Source organism: Hydra vulgaris, chromosome 11 (genome assembly GCF_038396675.1).
Source record: "Hydra vulgaris chromosome 11, alternate assembly HydraT2T_AEP".
Classification (NCBI taxonomy): Eukaryota; Metazoa; Cnidaria; class Hydrozoa; order Anthoathecata; family Hydridae; genus Hydra; species Hydra vulgaris.
The window spans coordinates 21,770,001-21,794,379 of NC_088930.1; the positions used below are offsets into that span (position 1 = coordinate 21,770,001).

General features: G+C 25.7%; 1 protein-coding gene across 2 annotated transcripts in view; it reads right to left on the bottom strand.

The window, feature by feature from the left end:
- The window catches only part of LOC100208423 (kinesin-like protein KIF28P), a 68,132-nt gene that overhangs the window by 21,252 nt on the left and 22,501 nt on the right, over positions 1-24,379 (bottom strand). For both annotated transcript variants that reach the window (XM_065810454.1, XM_065810455.1), the window contains exons 8-17: positions 23,424-23,535; positions 18,624-18,734; positions 11,815-11,909; positions 9,178-9,216; positions 4,624-4,694; positions 3,987-4,047; positions 3,659-3,877; positions 3,396-3,430; positions 3,179-3,259; positions 2,572-2,686 (exon numbers count right to left, since the gene is read on the bottom strand). In XM_065810454.1, the coding sequence (XP_065666526.1) occupies positions 2,572-2,686; positions 3,179-3,259; positions 3,396-3,430; positions 3,659-3,877; positions 3,987-4,047; positions 4,624-4,694; positions 9,178-9,216; positions 11,815-11,909; positions 18,624-18,734; positions 23,424-23,535 (939 nt within the window). The remainder of the gene's footprint in view (positions 1-2,571; positions 2,687-3,178; positions 3,260-3,395; positions 3,431-3,658; positions 3,878-3,986; positions 4,048-4,623; positions 4,695-9,177; positions 9,217-11,814; positions 11,910-18,623; positions 18,735-23,423; positions 23,536-24,379) is intronic.

The window sequence follows — 24,379 nt, forward strand, 5'->3', positions numbered from 1 at the left end:
TCTGTCATATGAAATGTTCCAATCTTTTAAAGCTTGTTTTGTTGCATAACTCATTTGTTCACCAGTGTCTCTATCCAGTTTTGGGACTGACAACAGTTTTTCTACATCATATCCTGTCACTAATATGGGCAGTCGATCCACTTCATTTCTGCTTGTCAAATCAGATAACAATTTTCCATCCCAATATACAGTTAATGGAATCTGTGGTTTGAACTCTAAAATAATTATTTTTGCAACTTCTTTACGATTTTCAATACGTGCACATCGAAGAGATTCATATGATGTAGATAAATGTTCAATATTGGCACCTAACCCTTGACAAACTGTAGACAAAACCAAGGAACCAGAACAATTGGGAATTTTCAAACGATCAAGAGCTGAACAAAATACTGGAGTAATCACTTTCTTTTTTTCTGTTTTTTCACTCTTTTTCAGTTTCTTTGCTGATGATGGAATAAAGTCATCTACTTCATTATCTGTACCCTGAGAGGAGTCTGATTCTGTCAAAACTAGGTCTGTGACTGTTGAACACATTCCTTCTTTTTTTTCTTTTTAACTCTTTTGTTTCTCTTTCTTCATTTGCTTTTTTTCTGTTTAAAATACGCTGTTCTTGTTTGAATAATTCACAATCAACTGAACTCATATAGCCTTTTCTTCCTTCTCTTTGTAGTGTAAGAAAGGTCTTGTCTTCTTCTATTGTCATTAATTTTAAAGCATCTTCATGAGCAATATCAAATAGTTCTTCAATTTCTTGAAAAAAAATTTCCACATTTCTTTGCTGAGTTTCTGTTTTTCTGCCTTTATTCTTTTTCAGCTTTCTGTATTTCTCAACAAGTTTTTCAACATGTGTTATAACATGATAGCGTTGTTTTGTTGGAATTCTAGCTCTTTGCCGAAAGTCTAGAACCTGATCTGTCACAAGGCCTGCACTTTCTTTTACATTGTTGTTATTTTTGAAAAAAAAATAAGATTTTAAAACTTGTCTTTTAGATGGCAACTTTTACCCTGTGATCACAGATGTAGCTTGACCAATACACCATAGTTCATTTTGACTTCTTGTCTCCATTTACAATAAATCAATTTTGAAAATATCTCTCTAATAATGTGTTTTAAAAATGTATTTTGTATTTACAGGATAATGCAATAGTTTTAGCAGTAGTGCAATACTGATGCAGTAACTTAACTGGATGATGAAATATTACAATGGGTGTTTTAAATGCCAGCCAACTTATTTTATTTTTACTTTTTAATTTTCTAAAGAAAACAATGTGTATTATGCATGACTCATTAGATTAACAAATAATAAAATATTGATAGCATTGTCAACTTAATTAGTAAAATAGAAAAGATAAATGATAAAATATGAAAAATGTGGGTTCGAGCCAATGGAGCCAAATAAAAGGTTGAGAGCATAAAAAAAAAAAAAAAAATTTTTTTCAATAAATTTATTTGTCACCCTAATATACATACATACATACATACAGACATATATATATATATATATATATATATATATATATATATTTATATATATTTATATATATAGAATATATATTAGAATGTATATATATACATACATACATATATACATACATATATATATATATATATATACTTATATATATCAGAATATATATATACATACATACATACATATATATATATATTTATATATATCAGAATATATATATATATATATATATATATATATATATATATATATATATATATATATATATATATATATATATATATATATATATATATATATATATATATATATATATATATATATTCTGATTCTATTTTTTTAACTTTGAGAATTTGTTTTTTGTTAATAACAAGAAAAATTAATAAACAGGGGTTTTTTAATAAGCTTGGGGTGGGTGGGAAAAATTTCTGAAAATGAATAAATGTCCCCTCCCATGTATTAAGCACGTAAGAGTATAAACAGCTTCTAAAACTTAGAACGCAGTGCTATCAAAATAGCAAATTTTAATATGGGTTAGCCTTTATTGTCAACTTGATATTAAAAATCAAATAGCTACCAAACACTATAAAAAATCTTGAATTCTTTAATTGATTAGAGATAACAAATGTTTTAGCTAACAATGTAACAAATATAACGATAAGCACCATACCAAAAATTAATAACTATGTTCAGGTTTTTAAACTTTTACATGTAATAATTTTTATTTGTTTTTAATGAATTTAGGAGTAGCTCAAATTAATTATGAAAAAAAGTGATTTTCAAAGTAGGTATTTTCTTCTACTTTTTAATAAATTGATTTATTTTAAGTATATATATATTTAATTTTACTTATTTTCTATTTAATTTATTACTTCAATTTTTATTTATATTTTTGTATGAAAGTTTTATATTTCACATTTGAAGAATTTTTTATATTAAATAACGAAATTTGTATATTGAATAAGACTGTTATTCAAGTATATTGTGAAACAAGCAAATAAGCAAGTCTTATAATTTATTATAAAAAAATATTATTTCAACTTATAATAATACATTTAGTTTTACATAAGTTAAATTATGATAAACAAATATATTATAACCTGGCTTTAAAAAATGTATTATCATATTTGTTAATTGAGGATCTTCATTGAGATTCCAAAGATGTGCAGTAGTCTTCTTCATTTTATGTTCATTTTTCAATTCTTCTTCCTTAAGCTATTTAAAAAAAAATGCATATAAACAAAACTTCAAATTAAAAAGAAGTTTATTTTATTGAATTTTTATAGCTAAATTTGGTGATAACAAAGTGTCATTCATTAAACTGCTTTCACTTTCTCTCTAAAAAAATATTAGATAAGAAACATATTATAAGGAATGCAAATCGCAACACAGATGATATAAATCATCTCATGGAGGAGATGATATAAAGCTCATATCATGGAGGAGATGATATAAATCTCATCTCATGGAGATGATATAAACATCTTATGGAAAAAATTCATATAGATGAGCCATAGATTTTGAAAAATGGATGATTAATTAAAAGAAAAATTCAAAGTTTTAAACTAAAGAAATACATATTACTTCATTTCTTTAAATTTACAATTTTATTTTATTTACCTTTACTCCTTTATTATTATACATGATAATCTTATATTTACTTTATATAACAATGAACTAACTTTAATAAAAATTAAAATTAAAAACCTTGGATGCAGCTTCTTCTTCTTTTAATCTTTCTGCCCATGTTTTTTTCATTTGCTCAACTTCTTCTTGGTTTCTTTTTAACTGGAAGAGATTTAATCTTTTAAGTAAATACTATTTTTATTCAACTTGAAAATTAATTTAAAAAATATTTCATAAAAGTATATTTGCAAAACATAATAAACTTATTTCTTGTTACAATATGATAACACATTCTTACTCTCTCCTCCATTTCCTTTTTCATTGCTTCAACCTCTAAAAAATTTATAGCTGGATTATAAAATTTGAATAAAATTCGATATAAGTATGTAAACAACTAATAATTAATAATAAAATTGATATAATAAAATATAAGTAAAAAAAATAAGTAAAAAAAAAAAATGTTTTAAATAACTAACAAGTAAGAAGAACTAAAACAATCAAAACTAAAAAGCCAAAAAACAAATTCAAAAATGATTTTGAGTATAAAATCTAAATAATTACCAGCTTCATCTATTCCTTTTTTATTGTCTCCTTTCGCTGAAGATTCGTCATCTCCACCGCTTAGTTGAGCAGCTAATGCTGCTAATGCCTTTGGATCACCTTTTGCAGCTTTTAACTGCTCAAGCAATTTAGCATTTTCTTCACGCAACTCACGGATTAGTTTGTCTGTTGGGCTTTCATTAACAACAGCAGATGTTTTTATTGACTTAGCACGGTCAGCTATTAATTAATATTTTAAATAAATAATAAAAGAAAAAAATGAAGAATTATTCTTAAGAAAATTAGGAAAAAACTAAGATTTTTTTTTATATACATAACTTATACATACCAAACCTTAAGGTTGAAAGTGTTTCCTCATAATTAATGTCAGCAGGGCTAAGAGCAGCAATCTGGAACCAATCAAAATAATTATATAAAATTTTTTTTTATATTTTTATTAAATTATTTAACTTTATGCATTCAATAATTACATGCATTTTATACATTCTGTATAAATTTTTTTTCTTCATTTTTCTTTAACTATTTTATTACTCAACAATTCATATTTACTTAGACATTTATATTAACTAAATTTTATATAATTTTGAATTATACAAAGTTGAATTAATATTTTCAAACAATAATTTATTTGCCAAATACATCATAAGCATTTGTTATATAAGTTACTTTATATCATTTTTATGTTGATTAATTGCTTTAATTAAACTTTTTTATAATTATATAAAAGATTAATAAAAAATCTTAAATTTAAAATTTTTTATATCAAACAAATATAACAATGTATTTAGAATGTCAAAAGTTGACTAAATATTGAAAATAAAAATTGTTTTCAAAAATAACATTATATGGTCTTGATTATTGAGTCAAAATCATAATTTTTACTTTACTTTAATTTATTAACACATCATGTTGATATCAAGATACTTACTGAATACTTATTATGCATTTAAAAAACAATAAAGTACCATAACAGTTTTACTGTTCCCTCCAAGAGCATTCTTTAGCAATTTTGTAAGGACAGAATCACGAAATGGAACTAAAGAAAAATTATTTAAATAGATTAAATATAAATAATGCATGTATGTATGTATGTATGTATGCATGTATGTATGTATGTATGTATGTATGTATGTATGTATGTATGTATGTATGTATGTATGTATGTATGTATGTATGTATGTATGTATGTATACATACATATATATATATATATATACAAATATACATATATATATATATATATATATATATATATATATATATATATATATATATATATATATATATATATATATACACAAATATACATTTATATATATATATTATGGTTGGCAAAACGTTTTTTCTATTCACCCTTTGTTAAGCCAATATATTGTTTATCAGGTACATTACTATTAAGGAAACAACACATTTATATATCACAATTTTTGATAAACATTTTCCACTCATTGGGCAATTGTTTTTTTGTTTACAATTACAATTATCTGTTTTTTGTGTTTTTTTTCTTCAACATCTTCAGTTCCAACAAGACTGCAAGCAACCACTATTAGAGTTGGAAGTTACTGGAAGAGAAAAGATGAAGTTTACAGGGCAAGATAATGATTGACAGACAACTTAAAAGATTGCAAATTATATGAATCAGGAAAACAAGATGAAGGAAGTGAACTCCAAAGAACTTTTTTTTTTTGAAACACTTAGGAACAGTCACAGTAAAAGAATGAGACTCTTAATTGAATGGCGAGTAACACAAGAATGAATTTTAGTCAATGGCACAAGAAATGCTAGCTCTTTAGGGCAGTGTCTATTATAGTATTTATAGAAAAGAGACAGAGAAGCAACATTATAACGGTGTGATAATGGTTGGAGGTTGACTAAAATAAATTTCTTTTTAATTTGAAGTTTTGTTTATGAAAAAGAGAAAGGGCATCATTGAAAGATCCGCCCCAGATATGGCAACAGTATTCAATACAAGGACGGATTTGAGATTTATAGAGATAAAGAATAGAATTGGGAGTAAAAAGTTGGCAAGCACAATAAAGAGATGCAACCTTAGCAGATGCTGATTTTGCAATCAATTTGATTTTTTAAAGCTCGAATGTCCCCTCCAAGCAATCAGAGAGTGTTGGTTTTTTATCAAGACAAGAATAAATGGTAGTATCAGCAAAAAATGCCACCTTAAATGTGAGAATTTCTGGAAGATTGTTAATGTAAATTAAAAAGAGTATAAGGCCAGTATAGAAGTTACAGGATTTTTTATTCATTAAAGATTTCTTTTTTTGTTTAGCAATACATTATTGTGACCTTTTATAACTCTTTCCATATTTTTTGTGCAACTGTAGCTAACTTTTTTAATTGTATTTTGATTAAACATTTTATTTGATCTATTAGAGGACGGGAAGTGTTTATTGACCAATTTTAAAAACAATTTTCCTATTAGCAGAACCATTTTTGCAACAAATTGAATAAATGTACATTTAATTTTATTCTAATATTTTGTTTTTCACTCACTACAGAAAACTATGAAATTTTATGCAACAGTATTACTAATTCTTACAAAAAAGCCCCTGAAAATTTTGAAAATGCAATTAATTTAAAAGCCCAAAGTATCGCTAAAAAAATAAACCTTGAAAACAGAATTGAATCAACTGTATCTGCCCAAGCTTTTGTAACACTTAAAAATCATAAACCAAATTTTCAAAACAAACTTTCATGTAGATTTTTTCATGTAGGTTCCCTCAAAAAGTTTTTGATTGGACATGTAAGCAATACTAAGTTAGACAAAATTAATAATATTCTTAGAATTAAATTAAATTTACAACAGTGGAAAAATACAGATGTTATAAATTGGTTGTCCATAATCAAAAATAAAAATGAATGTACATTTATTCAATTTGACATTAATGATTTTTAGCCCTCAATAACTGCAGATACTTTAGATAAAACAATTGATTTTGCAAACACCAACACAGTTATTCCAGAAGAGACAATTCATATAATAAAACATTGCAGAAAAACCTTACTTTATTTTAATAAAGAAACTTGGAAAAACAAAAACAAACATGACTGCTTTGATGTAACAACGGACAGTTATGATGTAGCAGAAATTAATAAATTTGTTACACTATATATTTTACATTTATTAAGTAAAATAATCAATATCAGGCTTTTATTGTGATGATGGTATAATAGTAATGCGTAAAAAATCTGGTCCACAGCTTGATAAAATTAGAAAAGATTTTTTAAAATATTGGCTTTCGAATCAAAATAAGCATAAATTTAAAAATTGTGAATTTTCTTGATGTCACATTTAAACTCTCTGAAAATTCATATAAGCCTTACAAAAAACCAAATGATGAATTATTGTATATTGATATTAATTCAAATCTACCTCAAATTCTATAACAAATCCCGATTTCAATTAATAACAGGATTAACCGAAACTCCTCTGATGAAAATGTATTCGCCCTTAAAAAAGTGGATTCCAAAATTTTGAACTAAAATTTGACACTAAAAAAAGAATAAAAGCAAAATAAAACTAGAAATATAATTTGGTTCAACCACCCATAATTTGGTTCAAACACCCATATAGAAAAAAATTTTTCACTAACATAGGAAAAGTGTTTTTAAAATTGGTTGATAAACACTTTCTTAAAGGGGAAATTCAATGTAAAAATTAATTAAATTAAATTCCCCCTTTAAAAAGATATTTAAGCAGAAGTAAACAATTCTAAAGAACTCTTTTTATAATTGTATATTCCACATATTCCACAAATGTGTGAAAATTTATAGTAGTTAAGACATTAATGACTTCCTGTAATTTAATTTTTGGTATAAATTAAATTTTTATTAATTTGAACATTTATTTCTGATGAGTCTTAATTGATAAAACAGTGTAAAATGAAAAAAGTTTGATAAATGATTTTCTACTAATTTATATTATATGAATGTATATACATGATATAATATCATGTATATATATTTATTTATATATTTATACTATAGCGCATATAGATATTATATATATAATATATTTATATAAATATATATATTTATTCATATGTAAATTTATACTGTAGCACATATAGATTTTAACTTACCAACTATTTTTTTTGCCAAACTAAATTCATATATTTTTTTGCAAAAAAAAGAAAAAAAAAGAATAAAAATTTATTGCTGCCCAAATCTTTAGTTAATATAGCAGCAACTCCCTTGCATTTTCTCATTACGACAGTTGATGTATCTACATAATACATTTTAGATTAATTGATTTGAATAATATAAAATTTAAACTTTATTTTTTGTTAGTTTACAAATTTTAACTTTTTTGCAGCTAAGATGCTGAAAAATTAAAGGACTCCTTGTTCTGTTTTTGTTTAACAATTTTGGTGTTAGGAGAATATTACCAAGTCATAGTTCAGTTGCATACACAAAATTATATAACATTAAATTTATAACCATTGTAGAAACTATAATAATTATATTCAGAGACTTAGTAACCAAGGTAACACACTGTTTATATTTTTAGTGAGGCAAAAAAAATGAGATTATTTAAACTTGAATTATTTTCTATTCTTAAAAACATTTAAAGCAATATAACCATATATGATGCAATATTTCCATAATACTTATATATGGCAAATACATATTTGTAGCAAAGTATTATTACAACAACACTAAATAAAAAGAAAACAAATTGTCAAAACTGTCTAAAAACTACTTAAAACTAGAAAAGTTCATAAAAGATTTTTTATTTTATAAAAACATTTTAATATTTTTATTGATTTTATAAATATACTGTTGTTCAAAATTTATAAAAAGTGGTAAATGGATTGATATATTTTTGATTGATTACACTGAATAATAGTTACAGATCTCATAACTCTTTGCAACAGCATTTTGACAAATCTTTGTAAAGACATTTTGTCAAGAGATATAACTATAGATCTCTAGATTCCTAACATCTATTTTCCCAACCACCATAACCAGATCAGACATGTTCTAGACTGCCAGCACCCTACTGTTAACACAGATAAAGTTTGGGGAGCTGGTATTTGAGAAAATATATGGCCAGGGTATTGTGTGCTATGAAAATGTCAGGTAAGAAAAATGGCAGTCAAAAAATGGATGTCAGAGAATAGTCCTCTTTTCATTTTTTGCCATTGGTCAAACTTTTATTGTCTGCAACAAAAATATCATCAGAAACAGTCCTCCTTTTAGCTGATGAAACTGTTTTTTTAACTGCATAGTGTAATCATAAATCATTATTAAAAGCTACACATTTAGCAGTCATGTATGCATAAAATTGAACAGCTTCCTTTCAAATGAAAATTCAAACTCTATAAACTATTGAAAACATTGAATATAATCATATTCTCATGTAATTAGTTTTCAAATTTCATTGTAAAAAATTTCTTAGTTTTTTGAACCCAAGGTTCTATATATGCAAATAATAAAATCACAAGACTTGAAAATAGTTATACATTTATTATAAATTAATAAGCAATAAAAAAAATACATACCTAATACTTGACCTTTACCAGATGAAGCATCAGCCAAAGCTAAATTTTTTATAAAAATTCATAAATAATTAAAAATCATTTAAAATAAAATCGAAATTAGCAAAATTAAGATATAACTTATGCTTGACACTAGTAATAGAAATGGACCACAGATTCCAGGCCACCAACCCCTGTAAAATAGTCAAATTAGTAAGTAAATACTGAGGTGGGATAGGGTGGGATGCTATCCATTATCTTTTTAAATTTGCAAATCATACTTTAACAATTTTTTAGTACAGTAGTATACCATAAAGATACCTGATTAAGAAAAATAGAGAAGAAAGTCTTAATAAAGAAACATAAAATATGTTTTGGGTTCAAAAAAAACTATTTATTTGTTACAAACTGCAACAATGGATAAATGGCTAGCATGTAGAAAAAATATTTTTATTTTTTAGAAATCTGAAGTATAACAAAATAAAAAATGGAAGATATTTGACAGGTTAAAACTATTAGTCTTGATTGCTTTGTTTGTAAGTCTGCAATTAATTTAGATGCCATAGAAACCAAAGAGTATAATAAAAAAAACAACAACAACAAAAAAAAAACCGTAATCATTAAGGAAAAAGTTTTCATGCAATAGACTATCAGCAGCAAACAAAAATAACCCATAAGATATTTAACTTCACAAAAGCAGATTAATTTGCATAAAACTACTTCAGTGCAATTTGTACTGAGTATCACTTTGCAAAAACCAATCTCAATTTGTTTATATTAAAGTCTTGTAAATAAACCTTTTTAGTTTCAAATGGAAAAATCAAAGTAGCACTCGATTCTTGATCAAATCTTGAACTGAAACATTAATTTAAAGAAGTCAAAACTTTTTCCTCTCTAACCTTTATTACAAAATTAGAACATTTTTGAACAAATATTTGTTGCTTTTTGATAAAATTAACCATTACGTGTTTAGTTCAAAGGCAAAATTTTTATTTATTTTATTTTCATTGAACCAAATGATTATGCTATATGTCACTTTAAAAGCAATTAGTGTTTCATTACCAAATAATGAAATACTTGAATACCTACTGGGAGAGGCTAAAGTCTATTTAGCTGCTGAAAAAACAAAGACTGATGACCTTAATAAAAGAAATGACTTTCTGAGTTTTTTAACTAAACTCCTTCACGCCATCATTGTTTAAAATTAATATTTGGCCATATAGTTATGTTACTTAGATATTTAGATCTAAAAGTTGGGTTAATGCAATTCAAATGAATATTTGTGTTCTTTGAAATAATTAGATTGATGCAGAGTTTTAATAAGGCATTTTTAGTGGTAAACAGGCATTTATTCCACAAGTTTAGCTGGCTCCATGGAAATTTTATCAGTTTTTTGTTTGACTGACATAATCAATGACATTAAAAATCAAAGTTAAATATTTATAGGGTTTCAATGTCTTAAAAACTTTTTTTATGACCAAATATATGTTGCATATCAAGATCATTCATGATTTATGAATTTTTTAAAGTTAATAGAAAGCATTTAAAACAAAACATGGTAAGAAAAAAATATCACAAAATTATTTTCACTTAGACTTGAATTAAAAAATATTTTCGATTGAAGTCTAATTGAAAATTTTCTATTAAAATCTTCTAAATCTTCTTTTTTCTATTAAAATCTTCTAAATTTCTTTAGTTTTACGTTTTGTTATTGTTCTGTTTCCTTTTAGCCTTCTGTTGATATAAAGTTTACATTTAACAAATTTTTTTGATTCAAAAGTTAATTCATTGATCATCAACTGAAAGTTTAGGAAAATAAACTGAATTCAAAACAAGGTAAGAGAAACCTTGTTTACTAGTAACATTACAAAGCATGTTTTTAAAATAAATTTATCACATGATTTTATTTTATTTTTTTAAAACTAATTCACAACTAACAAGACTATTAAGTTAGGAGTCACTAAAAAACAAAGAATAGTGTTAAAGAGCTTCTTGTTTATCAAATGACTTGAAAATGAAGATATGAAAGAGAGTTCCAAAGCATTGATGTGCAAGAAAAAAAAAACTAGATGAATAAAATTTTTTAGAGCATGAAGAGACATACAGTAAAAGGATGTAACTTTGCTGAATTAGATAGCTTGTTTGAGAAGCAACCATAATAGTATTTGTATTATATATATATATTTTATATATATATATATATATATATATATATATATATATATATATATATATATATATATATATATATATATCATGGAAACCATAAATATTATATATATGGTTTCCATAAAAGGTTAGAGTATAAAAATCCAAGAAGGCCTAAAGTACAGGACTCAGTGACATTACTATTTGTCATATAACAAGAGTTTTTTTTACACTTATGGTAATAATGCTATTTATGTAATTTGTTTTAAGTCTTTTGCTTTAGATTAAAAATAACTTCAAAATGACTCAAATGTAGTACATAAAAGTAATAAAAAGATTATTGTAATCTCTTAAAAAAAAAAATTGAAATTTTCACTATAATTTATTGTACCAAAAAATATTCAATTTTGAGATGAGCACATGGTCAAGTCATTATTCATTTGTTGATTCAATATAGAATATTACATAAAAAAATTTAAAAAATAAATTCAAAAATTATAAAAAATTGATTACCTTTTATGACATTGCCTAAGCACGACAAAGACTGATTGATTGCAGAACCTTCTTTTAAACGATCACCTGTAGCTCCTGTAGAATCAGCACGTTCGCTTTTTAAACAAACAAAAACCTTTTTTTTAAAGTATTCTATTTTGTAATATATTTGCAAAGAAAAAGGGTTAGTAGTTGGAGCTGCACTCTTCTGTGTTTAAATATTTATAACAGTAATACAAAATCATTATATAGCACACTACTGTTTTTAGCAGGGCTGTTGAGCTAGAGAAGCTGGAACTTTTTTCATAAAAAAAGATGTGGATCCAGCCACCTTAAAAGCTCATTAAAAATTATGTAACTATGTTCACTTTATGTTGGACATTAAGACATTGTGCAAATAAAAAAAAAGTTTAGCTATTCAATTAAAAAAACATTAAAAACATCTAAAAAATCAAACTAAACTTCAAATATTTATTATTTTTATTTTATTACTTATTAGTGTGGTAGCGGCGTAGTGTAGAAGTGGTGTAGTGCGGTAGTAGTGTAGTGGTAGAGCGCATGCTTCATAAGCAAGGTTCTAAGTTTGATCTCCTACCACATCCCTGGTAGTAACACACTCAACTTGTTTCTCCATGCAGTGGCCTTATTCGTCAAGGTTCTTGTTTTTGAATTATAGAGTTGAGAATGTCATCAGCACTCATTTAAACTTTTTTATTCGCAATTTTCAAAAAAAATTTTAACCCAAAAAGCTTGTTGTGAAAATAGAAAAGTGGAAATCAATTTCCACATTTTTATTTTAAAATTTAACAAAATAAATTTTAAATAAAATAAAATTTTAATAAACAGTTTTAAGTTTGAAATAAACATGTAGTTAAAAGCAGATTGAATAAGCATGCTTCTTTCATTACTTTTTCATTTGAATGTTTATTATTAAATACAACTTCAACAACTTTTTTATAAACAGTTTTTAGGTAAACTTATTTATTTTAATATAATAAATTCATCCTTTGAAATATATTTTTCACAACCAGGGCCGCCCAGACAGGGGAAAACGGGGGGACTGGGTACATTTAACATGGACAAAGGGGGCACATGCGACCCTCAATAAAAGATTTTATTAAAATTTTTAATAATCATAAAGAGCACTACTCCTTGGAGAAAATTAAAAGAGAATCTAAAAAACTCTTTTAATTTTCTCCAAGGAGTAGTTATTACGACAGACTTTAAATATTTATTATTCTAAATTTAAATCAAAATACAAAAAAACAAAAAACAGTGTTATTATCACTAAATGAATATATCATATTAAACATTAATATAGAAAATGTGTATGCATTAATATATATGTATGTTTATATTACTTTTATTTTAAATTAGTAGAAATATACTATAGTTTCACATTTTTTTAAAGACATTTTTAGCATTTTGCAAAATTTATATGTATTTTAAAACAGATTATGCGTATATTTGCTTTTACATAAACACAGACAATACGTAAACGGGGCTTGGTGATAAGACAGTTTGTGTCTTCTTCTTACTTCGGCCTAATACTATATATGTTGTATTCTAACTATCAAACAACAAACTTTTAAAAAGGCAAATTATCAAATGGCAAAAAAACAAAAGGAAGATTATTTTCATAATTTTAAGCAAAAAAATTAAGACAAAATAAAAGATTTTTTTTCTTTTTCTGTAAGATATGTTGTAAGATTTTTAGAATTTTATAACATGAAATAAAATTGAAATTTAGGTTAAGTTAAATGGAAATTTCACAACTTCTATTTTTTCTGCGTGAAAGGACTAATTGCAATGGCTCCAATTTAAATGTAGTTAAAATTCGAATTACATAACACTTATCCAAGCAAAAGGCTTGTTTTAAAACATTATCAATGTTATGTTACATAAATCAGTTAAGTTACTCTCATTCCAACACTTTTCAAATATTCTTTCTCAATACAATCATTCCAATTAATTTGATATTGTGAAATTGCATAAAATCCTTTTTCTATTTAATTCCTGAAACTCTATATATAAAAAATTCATTTTAATATTGAAATAAATAAAAAACTTTTTTATTTAAAAATAAGTAACACACATTTTAGAGTAAAAAAGTCATATCCAGTTTTTGAAAGCATGATTCAGGGTCCCAAGACAGAAAAAAAGCTATAGAAAAAGTTGTAAAAGAATACAAGAACAAACATACACTGGAAGAGTGTGACTTCAATAAAGTTAAAAAAAAAAGGCATCTAATAATTCTACATCCGACCAAGTAGTCAAGCTATAGGTTAACAGCTTTGCTTTTTTTTTCACAATCTTATATTCATAATTTCATTCCAAAACTGTAAAAACAATTCTTTTTTGATGGATCATGCTACCCAAAACATTGATGAACCCTTGAGTTCAAGAAAGACATCTTCCCCTTCAAATTTTTTAACAAACTCTGAAGAAGATGATAATCAGGTGAGTTTAGGTGAGTTTTTAATCTTGTTTTATGAAAAAACTGCAGATATTTAAAACATATTATTTAATATCTGCAGATTCTAAAAACATATTATTTAATATCTGCAGATATTAAAAACATAGCACAATTCTCAAATGCTTTTTTAATTTAGGATCAAGAGGCAATTCAACTGGGTTATCAAGCAGTTAGAAACAACCTCGCTTTGTGGAAGAGGGTTTTATCCAAAGTCAAACACAATCTAGTCTTACTAAATGGGCCACCTCAAAATCTGGCACTTTTTCCGAGATGAGACAAATTTTTTAAGGACTCTAATCGATGATCTTCTTCTTGGCCCCAATCCTCCATCAAGGTTAGCTTCGTTTGGGTTTTAAAATGATTTTATTATGAAGAGGACAAAGAAAAGGAAAACACAGCCCACTTCCACGAAAACGAATCAAAGGGTTTTGGGGTGAACGTATTTAATGTTCTTCTTGACACGCTGCTCCAGCAGATAAGATACAGATCGGATATAGCTCAAAAGAGGGCGGCTATGTTTTCCTTCATATGGTGTATCCATCTCCTTCTAGTGATGAAGAAAAATTTATTCAGAAAGAAAAATGCAAAGTCCTGGCAAATCTCTACATAAATGATGTAAAAGTAGAGAAAATGATTGAAGAAATCCATCATCTAGATGTTCTGAAGCAATCAAATACTTTTAGACAAATAGAATCTTATTCTTCTATCAAGTTGCTCAACAAAATATACCAGAAAGACCTTCAGTCAATATATCATTTGATCTGAATTTTGCTTCACACTTTTAATACAATCCCCGTTTCAGTGGCTGAAGGAGAGCACTCTTTCAGTAAGCTTACTCTCATCAAATCTAAATTGCGATTAACAATGACTGAAGACAACGACTTACTAACCTTATGGTGATTTCAATTGAAAAATACCCTTGCATGACTTTATTGTATGAAAATGTCATCTCTAGTTTCACAAAGAAGAAAGCCCTCAAAGTGAAATTAGTGTGATCTGACTAGTCTTCATAATTAATATTTTATTGATGAAATATTTAATTCCATTCATTTTAAATCGTACTTGTATTTTCGTTTTATCATATATAACCAATTTCAAATAAAGAGTGTTTATGTGCAGCAATAGTTAATACAAAAATAATTACTGTTTTCATTAAATTGTAATGTGATAGTAGACATATGGACAATAAACAGTGAAATTCAGGCTTAATTCAATATATCCAGGAATCCAAAAATTGGGACACCAAACAAAAATTGACTCTGAGCATTACAAAGTCTCTGTGCGGGCCTGTATACAACCTTGGATACAACTTTCAATCAAATATTATTTTTTATTAAATCATTCAAGTTATAAATTTGGTAGAGCAAAAGATATTAAATTTAAAAAATATATAAAATATTAACAAGGTTATATAATTTAATCATATGAATTTTTAGATGTTTAAAAAATTAAAATTGAAAAATGAAACTTAAATTAATAAAATTTAAAAGTTTTATCATCTATTATTTTATTTACAATACAAACAATTTTGTGAATTATGTTACAGCCAGAAAATTTATCTGGCTGCCTCCCGTAATGTTCTAACTCGCCATGTCCTATATGTCACTTTACAAGATATTCAAAATGCTAACTGCAACAAGGACAATAAAAGTTATGATTTTTTAAGTTTTTTTTTTTTTTTTTGTTATTCACCTCCTCAAGGTTGAGAAGGCCACTACAGATGAGGAGGCTACTTAATAGTGGTTATAACCCTCTCTCAACTCTATAACTCCGAAACACGAACCTTGAGGAACAAGGCCGCTGCGCGGAGAAACAAGTTGAGCACAAATATTTTTGGAAATTCAAATATTTTTGGAAATTTTCTTGGGTGATTTTTTGTTTAAATTATGTATATGGTCTAAAAGGGCTTTGTATAATTCTGCATAATAATATTAATATTATACATGTATATATATATATACATATACACACAAAATGTTTAATTAAAAATGTCATCTATTTATGTAATGTTAAGACAAACCTGCAAGATGAAGGTAGATATTATATTGGGCTTACAGAAAAACTTTTAAAGATCGCCTTTACAAGCACAATAATTCCTTTTGTTATGAAAGTGGGTCAAACTCTACTGAACTTTCTAAATTTGTGTGGAGTGTTAAAAAGAAAGGTTTAAATCCTGTCCTTTCGTGGAAAATTTTAGACCAGGCTGAACCGTTTAAACCTGGTGGTAAGTCATGTAAATTATGCTTGATGGAAAAATATCATATAATTTCATCCCCATTGCCTTTACTAAATAAGCGAAATGAACTTGCGTCTAAGTGTCGCCATGAAAACAAATATATGATGAATAACTTTAATGTCATCAAAGAAGACACTCCACTGTATTTTTAATATATATATGTTTTTGTTGTTGTTTTTTTGAGATTTGTCACATCTGATGATCGCTATTTGCGTGAAACTCTGAGTAATGTTTTAAATAAATCGAGTGTTATAATTATTTAGTTTTTTTTACTCTCTTTCTTTCTTTCTTTCTCTCTCTCTCTCTCTCTCTCTCTCTCTCTCTCTCTCTCTCTCTCTCTCTCTCTCTCTCTCTATATATATATATATATATATATATATATATATATATATATATATATATATATATATATATGTATATACCCATATATGTATGTATATATATCAGTGATGTACCGATTAATTGGCATCAGCATCGGCTTAATAAGCCATTTTTTGTGCAATTGGTATCAGCCGTTTTTTATTAATTTACCGATTTTCCAACCAATGGCAATTTAATATTTTTATCCTGCATAATGATAATAATTAAATAATAAATAAACTAAACTTTATGCATTACTTAGAACTTTTGTGAGTCATTTAATAATATTTTCAAAATCAGCTTCTTTATTGTGAGAAATTGTTTATTTTGACTTTGTTTACAGGCAAACTTGTTTATTCTTAAGATGATGTTTATAAGCTTTAACTTAAAAGCTGAATGTACTTTTATTACCATAATGCAGAATTGTTAACAAAGCCAAAAGTAGGAAGGCCAAGGCCACATGTTACAAGGCCAATACAAGACCAAGGTCAAAAGTTACAAGGCCAAGGACATGACCAAGGCAAACATTTTCAAGACCAAAGATTTAAATTTTTGCCTTACATTAAGGCCAATGATTAACAAAACTGTAGGTAGCAAGTACTGTGACAATAAAACCGCACGTTGTAAAAATAGACCAAGGTTATGTGCAGAATTCAACAAAGTCGATAAGAAAATATACTTATATAGATATATATATAAAAGGCTAAGGACTAACAACTCTGCCATAATGTTAATTTTAGAATATTTTTATTTTGTGTTGTTCTATTGTTATACTTAAAAGTGATCTATTTAAGCATTGTTATGTATATGTGTTCCAGTATAGCCTTCTATAATTCTTCTATATGATTATTGATTAGATATCTAAATTACAAATAAAATAATAAAGAATTTTAAGTATAATGCTTATCTTAGTACCATTTTCTTTTTAAAATTGCAATAAAAAGCGTTCCTCTAAAATTGTATTTATTTTTTGAAAGTTTTCTTTTCATAATAAAAAAAACTAAAAAATGTATATTTTTTTAACTGTGTTTTTCTAATATCTTATAAAATAATGGTTTGGCTATGATTTGGGTACAAGTATTTGTTTATCAGTACTGATTCCATGAAAAAGTTTACACAATATGAATTTGTATGTTTTTATATTTTCAAAATTTTAATAATTAATTTATTCATCGATATTGGCATTGGTATTGGCCTTTTCCCATCCATCGGCATTGGCCAAAAATGTGCTATCAGTACATCACTAATGATATAAACATTTTAGAATACTCTAGTAACATAATTATGTTACTAGATTATTCTCTCCACCACTTTGTTGTGCATATATAATTTGTTACTTATCCCAAAACGTTTGCTAAATTATTTTTAAAAAACTTTTTACAATTTAGCTTGATTTTTATTAATAAATATATGATATATTTATTGATTCTGATTTGAAATATAAACTATGAAATACACCACTGTTAAAACAACTAAAATATTGAGGAAAAAAATGCACATTTCCAACACAATGCTAAATGTTCCATTGAGAACTTCAAAACATAATTTGGGATTTACTTTGCGCTTATAGATGCACATTACAAATATTTTCTGCTTAGAAGTTGCAGTTGCCATTAGCATTATGATTTTGTGTGTGTATGTATATATATATATATATATATATATATATATATATATATATATATATATATATATATATATATATATATATATATATTTGATTTAAAAATGAATAAAACAGCATTTTCTAATAGTTACCTTCCAGCTAAATCCACCAAATTAATGACTGATGTTTTGGTAGTATTTTGTCCACTTTGCTCATTTTTTCCTTTTTGTGAAAAATTGATGGCAACTATAGTGTGTGCACGACTAAAAAAAATAAATATCATTATAGTAAAAACAATTAATTAGTTAATAAATAACCTATGCTACCTACAATTCCTTGTGGCATATACACCGTAATCTCTATCCGTAGTTATGTGTATACAAGAGATTAAAAAAAGTGTAAAAAAAAAGGCTTTCAAATTGTCAGTGAGCAGGTTTTATTTTTTATTAATTAAAACATGCTAAATAGTTTTTTTTTTTAAAGCACATTTTTCTGGTCACATATTTAATGCATATATGCATATTTGGATAAATAAAACATTAGCTTAACGGCATAAATTGTATAATTTTGATTCTGCATTAATAATATTGTGTTTCATTTATCTTAACTATATATGCACAGAAAATCTACAATGATGCTCTGAGGCTAAATCATGCTTGAGTTAAAAAAAGTTCCTTGAAATTAAATAAAAAAGAGATGGATGTTGTAATCACAATGTATGTGTGTGTGTGTGTGTGTGTGTGTGTGTGTGTGTGTGTGTGTGTGTGTGTGTGTGTGTGTGTATATATATATATATATATATATAAATATATATATAAATATATATATAAATATATATATAAATATATATATATATATATATATATATATATATATATATATATATATATATATATATATATATATATATATATATATATATATATATATATATATATATATATATATGAAGACCACACGGGTAAAACGACAAATGTCACATTTTTCTCATTTTGAGAAAAATAAAATTTAGTGTTTAGTGACATTAGATATCTGCTTATTAATAATATATTTAATTTAAAATATATTTTTATGACTATTTAGTCCTAACACAATATATAAATGCAATTTTTGTGCTGAATACAAAAATTATTTATTCACAGTGTTCTTTTGAAAACAAGACACTCATTTTGGACATCTGTGGTTTTACCGTTGTAAATTCATCAACTCATAAACCACGTTAGCTTGTAACCTTTTAGAGCACTTATTTTTTTAAAGGTTGATGGTAACACATTGTAATATACAACCACAACGTACTAAGTGTGTGATGGGGTAATAAAGCTGCCTCCCCCCCCCCCTATTTACATTAAAAAAATTCAAATAAAAAAATATATGAAAGCTTTTCTTTTAACTTTATACAAAATATCATTGCAACCTTTTTCTCTTCCCCAACCTCATCTATTTATCATAAATGATTTCATGATGTCTTTGTACCATCACATTGTATCAAGTTTGTATAAGCCATACAAAAACCAATTGTGAACACACCGTTAATAAAAATGTGTTTTTTTAATTTCAAAGAAAAATAAAATAAATTTTTCAAAAATAAGAAAAAAGAATATCAAATGTCTTATTTTGCCCAGTTGGAAAATGTTTAATGAGTTATGAAATTTTTAACAAAAAAGAGACAACAGAGCTATGTATACTTGTTTCAGTTTATCAGGCACTTTGATCTTTGATCTAAACATAAGGATCATAACACACATAAAATTAAATATTTCCAATTTTCCATATAATTCAATTTTAACTAGCCTTTAATCTTTTAATTTCTTTAAGTGAACATGTCTTAAATGAACAAACAACCAAGAAGTTTGGCTTTGAAACTCTGCAAATTTCAGAAATTTTTCTTGTATCATGTTTATATATAATATTGAATTATTATAGTTTTTTGTGAGATCGTATAGTGTTTCTGACAGACACTTTTGATTTGCAATGGCCATGTTTCTATCACATTCTGTAGGTGTCATGCCTATACAGAATGTAACAGAGTTCTAATTAGAAGTGAAATAGTAATGCTGTCAAGTTTTTCAGTTTTATGAACTAGACAATAAAATCGATCTAAAAATTTTCATTTTATACTTTGCCTAGCACATAAATTGCAAATAAGTTTGATATCTTTTATATTTGAGATAATTAATAATTTAAAATCATGCTGCATAGAGCATGCATCATCAGACCATCTACCATCTGTTTCCAATAGTCAAAATCAGTATATTGAGTCGATTTTTTACTTTGTTAGGATAGAAAAGGTACACTTTATGAATAAAAACAAAAATTGAAATAATTCAAGAGAAAATTTTTGTCATTATAAAAAAAAAGTATATATTTATATATATATATATATATATATATATATATATATATATATATATATATATATATATATATATATATATATATATATATATATATATATATATATATATATATAGAAAATGTTAAAAAAATGAAAAAAAAAATAGATAAAAATTATCAAAGTTGTTAATATTCAATAAAATGATAGTTATAGTACCAAATTATAGCAATAGTACAGTTTAAATGACTTGAATGTTATAATTCAATACTTTGTCGGATGTCCCTTATTATCAAGCACAGCTTGTATTCTTCTTGGGATTCTATGTACTAATGTTTTACAAAACTCTCGAGTGATTTCATTAGTCCACACTTCTTTAACTTTTTGAAGATGTTCTTCAGATTTTGGCTGATGTGCTGCAACTTTCTGCTTCCTTATATTCCAGCAGTTCTCGATAACATTAAAATCGGGTAAACTTGAGGGCCAATTAGATATTAATTTAACTTTTATCATCAGTAAACCACTTCTTAACTGTTTTAGCTGTATGACAAGGTGCTGAATCTTGCTGGAAAATGCTGGTTTTAGTAATTTCCGTATGCAGTTTCACTTTATCTTTCGATACACTTAGATACTTTTGTGCATTTACCTTTTCACCTTTTTTAAAGATGTGCGACCCGCATCGGTCTTGCGCTGTGATTGCTCCCCATACCATGACTAAAGGAGGATGTTTTACTGTTTTTATGGTATACTTTGGATTCAGGCGTTCTCCCACAGGTCTTCTAACATAATTATAGTCCGTGCTTCTAATCTATTGAAACGTACTTTTGTCTGTAATTATTACGCGTTCCCACCATTCCGGTGTCTTGTCTTTTAAACTCTTACAAAATTTAATCCTAGCTTGAAATTGAGATGGAGTTAATAAAGATTTTTTAGCTGGTCTTCTTGCAACTAGACCAAAGTCATAACACAACCTTCTTCTAATTGTTCTCGAACTAATAGTAAGTCCCCTTTCAATAGCAAGTTGTGATAAACTTGCAGATGTTGTGTGGGGCTCACTATTAACAACATTCTTTAAAAAATGGTCTTCTCGTGATGTACTCACACATTTTCTACCATAATTTTTGCAATTTGAATAGTCTTGAACACACGTAAAGCATTTTGCACGAGACATCTTGATATTTTTAATTGTTTTGATATACTACTTTGAGAATAGCCCTCCGAAAATAGTGCATTTATTTTACCTTTAACAAAGTTATAAATATCACGCTTTTTACCCATAATATCACAACTATGGCAACCTGACAGTGTAAAATAAATCAAAATATCTTCAAAAATTAAAATATAATAAAAAAGTTATTTGTATCCAAGGTAATAATGCCATAAATAAAAAATAAGTTAAAAAAGTTTAAAAAACGTAGCCTGCCTTAATTTTTTGGCCACTACTGTATATATATATTTATATATATATATATATATATATTTATATATATATATATATATATATATATATATATATATATATATATATATATATATATGTTTATATATATTTATATATATATATATATATGTTTATATATATATATATATATATATATATATGTTTATATATATATATATATATGTTTATATATATATATATATATATATATATATATAAACATATATATATATATATATATATATATATAAACATATATATATATATATATAAACATATATATATATATATATAAACATATATATATATATATATAAACATATATATATATATATAAACATATATATATATATATATAAACATATATATATATATATATATATATATATAAACATATATATATATATAAATATATATAAACATATATATATATATATATAAACATATATATATAGTTTTTTTTTAAATGTTTTTCTGTGAACGTAATGTTGTTTACTTTATCCGACGTAATTTTCTTAAGGATAAAAGTTAGTCATGTGACTTACGCTTTTATTATTATTGGTTTAGTTATAAATAACTTGGACAACTGTGTTTTTTACGCGGTAAACATTGGACATCAGTGGTTGTTTCAAAGTTGCCCTTTTTTTTAAATGACCGTAGAACCTTAAAACATATTTTTTGTTATGAATTTTCAAACTAAAATAGCTTAGTACTAAAATATCATAAAAATATATAAAACTTAAAATTTTCAAAAAGTGGACATCTGTGGTTTTACCCGTGTGGTCTTCATATATATACATATAAACATTTATTAGAAACATAGTGGAGGTGTAATGGAGATGCATTGGAGCCAGAGGTTTAAAATAAGATTCACAAGTTGTAAATAACTTTTAATAAGTGTTTTAGTTAAATATTTTAGTACTAAAACAAAATTATCTTAATTCACCACTCTCAAGTCTTATAGAATGCAAATAAAGTGAGTCTATTCCAAATTATTTTTTAACAACGTTTTCATGATGTATGCCTTATGTTCTTAATCAAAATGAATTATAACACTGATCCACACTTCTCATTTAACTTTGGGTTTTTTCATCAGAGGACAACTCTTCAAAAATATAACCACAAATTTAAACAAAAATTACAAAAATAATTTATATTCTAAATACAAATTGTAGCCACCTGCTTGTTGCATTCATTTGGGTTGCAGCAACTGTACGTTGTTTTGTTCCTTGCTCAATTTTCGAATTTATATCATTGTAACTTGCAACCGGAACCATAGTCAAACCATCAACTAAATAATATTTATAGTATCATTATATTTAAAAAACAAAATATTTATAATTTTTCAAATTAAATCATCTTTGTATTTTAATTGTAAAGATTCAGCCGAAGACCTGTGGACATCTTCTTATATTTCCCCCTCCCTCACCTCCTTCTCCTCCTTGACCTATTTTTTGTTAAATTTAGTTCTAAATTCAAAATTCTATATATATTTTAATATAAATTCACCTAAACAAGGCTGAAAACACCATGACAGTCGAGGAAGCTACTTTAATTGTGGTTACAACCCTCTCTAAACTCTATAACTCTAAAACACAAACCTTGACAAGTAAGGTTGCTGCATGGAGAAACAAGTTGAAATATAAAACTTTGATCACTATTTTAAAAAGTTACTTGCTATCTATGTCTATTTCTAGGTCCTGACAATAGTACTTAATCCTCCTGACATAGAACCCAAGCTAAGAAATATCTTTAAGGTAATTCATAGCAACTTAATATTATTCTGATTAGATTAAAAGGCTTTGATTTTACATATCTTATTCAATAAATGGATGTTATAATAAATATATTAGGCTGAAATGTAAAATTACTTTTACTAATAGAAATAAAGAAGTATATATTCATAACAAATCATATTGAAACATTTTCTGTGATCACATTGTCAAATATGGTAAAATGTTTTTACAGAATGTAACTCATGACTTGTGTGCATAATAGTATTGTACTGATTAATTGGCATCACTATTGGCTTTATCTACCACTTTTTGCACAATTGGTATCATTAATGGTTTTTTTTTTGCATAATCGGTACATCACTTGACCATGATAGTAGTTGTAAAAAATAGAAAAAGTGC